General features: G+C 48.8%; 1 protein-coding gene across 1 annotated transcript; it reads left to right on the top strand.

Moving 5' to 3' along the window:
- Positions 1–366: 366 nt before the first annotated feature.
- On the top strand, positions 367–1,623 carry LOC105556681. The gene has a single exon (XM_012003774.1). The coding sequence runs from the start codon at positions 367–369 to the stop codon at positions 1,621–1,623; it is 1,257 nt and encodes a 418-aa protein (XP_011859164.1).
- The last annotated feature ends 5,889 nt before the right edge of the window (positions 1,624–7,512 follow it).

Below are 7,512 nucleotides of genomic sequence, written 5' to 3'. Positions count from 1 at the left end.
AACCCTCCCTTGACTCCCGCAATTCGACGGATCTGTAACCCGCACACCACTTCTACTCGAGCGTCGCTCAACAACGACGCTACAATTGGCGCCCAACTTAGTGGACAGATTCGCAACGAAAACCATCGCCTCAAGTCAAGACGTCCTACGTAAACCGATACGACCGACGACACGGTCGCAAGCACGGTTACGATCGTCGGTACCACCGAAAACCGACGAAAGGGACCAGAAGCGAAAGCAAGGGGCCAAGATGACGGAACAAGGCACAGGTAACGCAATCACGTTAACGAGCGAGCAGTTCGCGGCGCTTCTACAGCAGATACAGTTGTCTAGCGCGAACGTCCCCGCCGCAAACATCGCGCACCGATGGGTAATTTCTCGCGATGCACCTCTCGATTCGACGGGAAAAAGACGTTCGATGTGGAAGCGTTTATCGACGCGATTACGACGTATAAAGATTGCACGAACATATCTGACGAAAACGCGCTAAAAGGGTTACCGATACTTCTCACGGACCTTGCCGCGACGTGGTGGCTAGGCATTAAACATACAGTCAACACGTGGAAAGCCGCGATAGATCTGCTAAGGAAAACGTACGGTCCTAAGAAACCGGCATACCGTATATACAAGGAACTATTTTCTCTCGAGCAAGAAGGAAGCGTATCGACGGACATCTTTGTGTGTAAAGCTCGCGCATTAATATCGAAACTTCCGTACGACCCCCCACTACTGGAAAGCGTCCAATTAGACATGGTCTACGGGTTGCTGTCGTATAAGATTCAGAAAGAGGTATCGCACGAGAAGGTTACGTCGTTCGCTGAATTGTTAGACCGCGCGAGGGAAATAGAAGAAACGATAGCGGAAGAGATAGATACCTCAAAACGATCGCCGCGTAAGGACGGGACCCGCCCACGATGTAAATACTGCAAGAACTTCGGCCATACCATAGACGATTGCAAGAGTATCACGAAGAAGCCCGAAGAAAACTCAACCGCGCATAACAAGAAAAGCAAGACGAATTCGGACGCGGAGGACGCAAAGGCGACCAATCCACGACCTCAGTCCGCGATAACGTGTTTCGGATGCGGAAATCCTGGCTACCTTCGTAGAGACTGCCCGAAATGCAACAAAAATAAAGGCGACAAGGACGAGAAAAGCGAGACGAAGCCCGAATTCTGCCTAATAGACGCATCGGAAATACGCGCGAGGTATAGGAATCGACCGATCCTCAAAGTAGAAATCCTAGGAGCGAAAGGCACGGGACTGATCGACACAGCCGCGAAACTAAGCGTCGCCGGACACAGCTTATACAAAATACTTATCAAGAAGGGACAAGTATTTGAGGAATCAAACTTACGCATTGGTTTAGCAGACGGTACGCGCAGCGAGAAACGCGTACTGACGACCAAGGTAAACGTCCGCTTACAGGACCGCGTGGTAAACACCACGTTCATCGTAATGCCATACGCGACAAATAATTACACATTATTAGGCACCCAACGACGGCACCAGGCGGTAACGCGAAGCAGTCGGTGGAGGGATGAGAATCTCAGCAGCTCCTCAGCCTCTTCCGGTGCAGCAGCGACGGCCTCCCAGAGCCGTCGCTTCGGGATCTGCCGATGAACCGCCTTACACGCTGGCAGCTCTTACAGCAGATGCGCGACCATTTCTGGGAACGATGGGCGAAGGAGTACCTGCACTCTCTGCTACATCGACCCAAATGGCATACCAGGCAGGAGGATCTACGGGTCGGACAATTATGTCTCGTACCACTCACGTACCAAGTCTCGTAACACTCCCCCCACTCGGTGGCCGCTAGCGCGCATAATCAAACTGCATCCGGGTAAGGATGGTTTGACCCGCGTCGTCACCGTGCGTACGGCGACTTCCGAGCTCGTGCGGCCCATCGTCAAAATTATACTGTTGCCCGCCTGCGACGAGTAAAATCGCATTGCGTTGCGTATCCCCGCGATCTCGCTAGCAAACCGCCTTCTTCGCCCGGCTTTAAGCCCTATCGCTAAGGAGCGCGTTCATAGCTTTATTTCGCCGATTACCTCCGGCGAGGCGGGCGGGATGTTCGAGATCGCCTCGAACTAAATTCTTAGATTATATTATACAAATATTATACACCGTCGCTGAGCAAACGAGAATCGTGATGTTTGTCCGATCGGCTGACGGCTCTATTGTCCGTACACCTTGAGAGCGTCTTAGGCAAATATTCGCTTCGCTTCTCTCTTGCTGTTGTCTACCTAAGTGAGACAGAAGCATTCGAGGAATAGCGAGTCAGTTTCGGCGAAAACAGCTGATTGCCCGCTAACGCTGTGCGAACGCCGACTGTTTGTCTCTCGAGGTGTCCGGACGATCGGTTTCATTTGAAATCGTTGGTACTGCTTTATTTTGTCGACTCTCAAGTTCGAGAGATCCGGGAAGAGAGGGACGGTATAAAACCCCGACCCGGCGAGCCCGCCGCTTTCTAGTTCTTGTGAGTCGCGATTAGAATCTTTACTCCGGGTGATAAGCGCTTGCGAGAATTGAGTGACGATTGCAAGAGAAAATTGTCGAACGGTGTCTGTCGCGTCGCGCAGGATAGCGTCATTCGTCGCTCCCTACGCGCTCTTCGCCTTTCGCTCGCGTCGCGGTCTTTTTTTTGGACTTCTCCCGCGAACCGCGCGCGCGGTACTTCCGCGTATTTCATACGCGATACGCCGAACTGGGCGTAAACGGCATCGCTCACCTTTAAATCGTCGCTTGTATCCTCGCCTTGTAAAGGACAAGCACAATTAAAAGTTCGATAATCAATTGAATCTGAGATTTAAGTATTGCTCGCTCCCTCCATCCCCTGCAATCCCACACAATTAGGCATGAACTTCATCGAAGACGCGAAGATCGTGATAACACGCCTCAGCGTACATGGTGCTTCGCGGATGACTACGAACCACACGTTTTGGGATTTGAGGACCCCGACGAGACATCGGACCTTTTGTCGCTGAATTACGTCAATACGTTAAGGGAAGATGAAGCTCAATGTCTATTCCCAGAACAGCGCAGCAAGCTGAACGAGACTATCGAAGAGAACGAGGATATCTTCGAACTAGGGGGAGAGCCAACGCCTTACGCCGAACATACTATTGATACCGGCAACCACGCTCCGATAGCTACCCCGCCGTACAAAATGTCTCGCCCGAAGAAGGAAATTCTAGAGAAAGAAATCGACGAAATGCTGGAAGCCGACGTCATCGAGGAATGCGAATCCCCATGGGCAGCCCCAGTCGTGTTAGTGCCTAAAAAGGACGGCACCATGCGGGTGTGTGTCGATTATCGCCGATTGAATGCTGTTACGAAAACCGACTCATACCCGATGCCCAGGATCGACGAATTACTACACCTTGCCAAGAGAACACTATATATGTCAACCATCGACCTGCGTTCAGGATATTGGCAAGTCGGCGTGAGACCAGCAGACCGCGACAAGACCGCCTTTACCACTCCGTCGGCACGTTCCGTTTCAAACGTATGCCTTTCGGCCTTAAGAACTCCGGCGCTACCTTCCAGCGGATGATGGACCAATTCCGAAGAGGACTCAAGGACACCACCGTGTTCATATATCCGGACGACATCTTCGTCATTTCGACGAGCTTCGAAGAGCACCTGCAGGACTTACGCAAAGTCTTCGGCCGGCTACGCGAATTCAAGCTACGTGCCAAACGAGACAAGTGCAGCTTCGCCCGATCCCAGATAAAATTCTTAGGTCATCTAATTACCACCGAAGGAATTCGCCCGGACAACAGCAAAGTGGAGGCCATTCTGAGTCTCCCTCCACCCAGAAACATAAAACATTTACTCACGTTCTTGCAAACTGCTTCGTGGTTTCGTAGATTCATTCCAGGTTTTGCTGCAGTGGCCCAACCACTGACGATGCTGACTAGGAAGAACGCCGTATGGACCTGGGATCGAGACCAGGAAGACGCTTTCGCGAAATTGAAGGACGCGCTCACGAGTACTCCCGTGCTCAGACAAGCGGACGACCGATTGCCATTCATCATACGGACGAATGCCAGTAGCTACGCGATAGGAGCGGTACTCATGCAAGGGACGGGAACCGATGAGAACCCTGTAGAGTACGCTAGCCGCTTGTTGACGCCGGCGGAACGAAACAACACTACAACGGAGCGCGAGGCCCTCGCGATAGTATGGGCCGTTACAAAATTTAGAGGTTACATCGATGGAGCCCAAATTACCATAGGTACAGACCATCAGCCCCTGAAGTGGCTTATGAGTCTGAAGTCACCATCGGGACGACTAGCTCGATGGGCGTTGACCCTTCAAGAACGATCTCCGGATTACTTACGCCCCAGGGAAGACGAACGTCGTTGCCGATGCGCTTTCAAGGCCTCCATGCACAACCGCTAATACAGAGGAATGCGGAATATGTACAATCAGTGTTGATCTGCCTTCTGAGGGAGCCGCAAAACTGAGACAGGAGCAATTATCGGACCCGGAAGTAAAGAAGATCATCGACGCTTTCGAATCGAAGGAAGAACTCGACCTCGCGAACTGGATGTCTCGTGGATACCTGATGCCAAGCGGAGTCCTGTACCGTTACACTCCCACCGAGGACGTTGAGGAAGCCCAATGGGTCGTGCCGAAATGCGCTATCGAACGCATTCTGTAAGAAAATCACGACGCGCCCGAGGCTGGCCACTACGGCGTGGACAGGACACTGAAACGAATATCGAGCAGATACTATTGGCCAGGAATGCGAAAAACGGTCGCCGATCACGTCAAGAAATGTATCGAATGTGAGCGATACAAACCGTCTAACCTGAAGCCCGCTGGATTGCTACGAACCCCCGCAGCGACGAGAAGATTCGAAGTACTAGCAATGGACTTGTTTGGTCCCTTACCAACTACGGCTGAAGGATACCAATGGATATTCATCATCGAAGATGTTGCATCTAAATGGATTGAGTTATTCCCACTACGACGCGCCACCGCAGACGCTTGTGCCAGAACTATAATCGACGAAGTCATGCTCAGGTATGGGATACCACGACGCGTCATCTCGGACAACGGACCACAATTCGTCGGAGCCGTTATGCAACAAGCATCGTTTTGTCTGGGATTTAATCAATCATTAACCCCTGTATACCACCCGAAGCCAACCCGGTCGAACGGAAAAATAGAGAGATATGAAGATACAACTATCGATCCTAGTAGGCAACGCGCGCCGGTTGGGCCAGTAAATTACCTTCTATTAGATACGCCATGAACTCCAACACTTCGTCGGCGACAGGACACACGCCGGCTTACATTACGTTCGCAAGAGAAATGAGGAACCCCGGAGATGTTCAACGGGACTTACGAGAAATCGTCATAGGAGAAAACTTTGTGTCGGAAGTTACCCCTTATCTACTGAAGATTGCAGACACTATGAAGGAGGTAGCAGATGTGCATGAACGACAACAGGATAGGCACAAATTCTACGCGGACGCATATCGAAGACAATCGGAGCTTTTCCAGGAAGGAGACCAAGTCATGATCAAGACACGGATATTAAGCGACGCATCCCGAGGTGTCACTTCTAAATTCGCGCCCAGAAGAGATGGGCCGTATAAGATACAAAAACGCATATCCCCTGTCAGTTATCAATTAGCAGATAACGCGACAGGTAACATACTATCCGTCCATCACGTTGCCGATCTGGAGCCTTGGAAGGGAAATGAACCAGGGAAACCCCTGCGCGCCCCGGTGAGATCTCTTAGGAAGCGTGGACGACCTAAAAAGGGAACGATGGATCAACAACAGGACCAAGCAGTCGGACCTATCGTGAGGGCACTGGATACATCCGAAGGGGGAGTCTGTAACGTGAAGGGCCCTGTAACTCGCTCACAGCGCCGCAAAGCCGAGGCGACGACAGAGAAAAGGGGCCAGAGAGGGCGCCCAACGCGGAGGGCGCAGTAATATCGCGCAGCAGCGCAGTAACACCAGTAGTAACTCGCTAGACCACTGACCGATGCAGACGGTCATTTTCTGTATCTCAGTTCTTACCAAATACAGTGTACTTCACTATTCAGTTGAGAATTAGCCTCCTTCTGTTGAACGAGATACCTTTCTGAGATTCCTGACCTTAGCCCTCCCTTGACTCCCGCACTTCGACGGATCTGTAACCCGCACACCACTTCTACTCGAGCGTCGCTCAACAACGACGCTACAGAATAATATAAAATCTTTGAAAATAAAGTTTTTTAATTTTTGTTTTATCGTACGTAATAAGAAATGTTATCTGAAACGTTGGAAATGTTTATTTTGTGTTAAACAAATAAGATACTATGTGGTTATATGGTTTGTACACAATTTTACTTTGTGTTAAATTGTTGTGACTGATTTATTGAACGTGCGAGTAAGTACATATAAATTGAAATGTTATCAATATCTATAACAAATTTATAAGAAATAAATACATTTATATAAAATGTTTTTTGTATTTTTTTAATGTAGAAATGATCTGCGCAACTCAAAATTTTCAGCCAAATAATCTTTTAATGCATCTCTAATCAAACTTCCATTGAAATTATTTAATTCACGTGCTCTTATTGATTGTGGTTGCGGCAGTTGTAATTTTACTTCGTGTACTACATTGTCCCATGTATTAACATATCTTTCATTATATGTTTGTAAAATATTATGGAGAATACAGCAAGCTGATACTATATGTGGCACATAAGAATAATGAATATCGTTACGTTTGAGAAGTCTCCTCCATCTTGCTTTCAATCTCCCAAAAGCTATCTCTACACATACACGCCCAGAATTGAGATACACGTTAAAAGATTCTTCTGTCGGTGTTAATTGAGTATTCTTCGTGTATCCTTTTATAAGCCATTCAAGCAACGGATACGCAGGATCACCGATTATCAGGTATGGTATTGGCGTATTTGAAACTATTCTAGTTTGCTGTAATAAACATTAAATAATTGTTATATATAATAATAAAAATGCATGGAACAATAATGTTGTTACGCCTGCGTTTTGGACGCCCGGTATCGCCAGATGGCGAGTCGCCTAGATACCAGTTACACGAGGTGTAACAATATACAGGGTGATTCAGAACAACCACTTGTCCTTAAAATGTCGTATTCTAGACTTAATTCTGAAATGATTTTTCCTCTTGCAAAATTTTCTCCGAAGTTTAGTTTTTGAATTATAAAGAGGAAAAGATAACGAATGACGGGCCAGATACTAGAGGCAGGCAGGAGCGGCGCGGCTCACCGTCGTCGTGGGCGCTTACGGCAAGAGCGCCCGCGACGACGTTGCCATCAGCTGATCGCGACGCGCTAGTACACACACATACACACACATTCTCTCTCTTTCTCACTCGCGCTCTTACCTTGCAGAGATGATGTAGAGATGATTCGATGACTTCGTGTTGCTCTAGTTTCTTGAAAAAGACGATGAGAAAGATGCATTTTCCGATGGACCGTAGCTTAGAGCAAGTTCATTGTAACTTTCACT

Source organism: Vollenhovia emeryi, unplaced genomic scaffold (genome assembly GCF_000949405.1).
Source record: "Vollenhovia emeryi isolate VEMERY1.0 unplaced genomic scaffold, V.emery_V1.0 DF939843.1, whole genome shotgun sequence".
NCBI lineage: Eukaryota > Metazoa > Arthropoda > Insecta > Hymenoptera > Formicidae > Vollenhovia > Vollenhovia emeryi.
This window is presented reverse-complemented; position numbering and strand designations above follow the sequence as displayed.

Bases quoted from the DNA above. Each gene is read 5' to 3' on its own strand.
- LOC105556681 (XM_012003774.1), top strand. From the start codon at position 367: ATGGGTAATTTCTCGCGATGCACCTCTCGATTCGACGGGAAAAAGACG.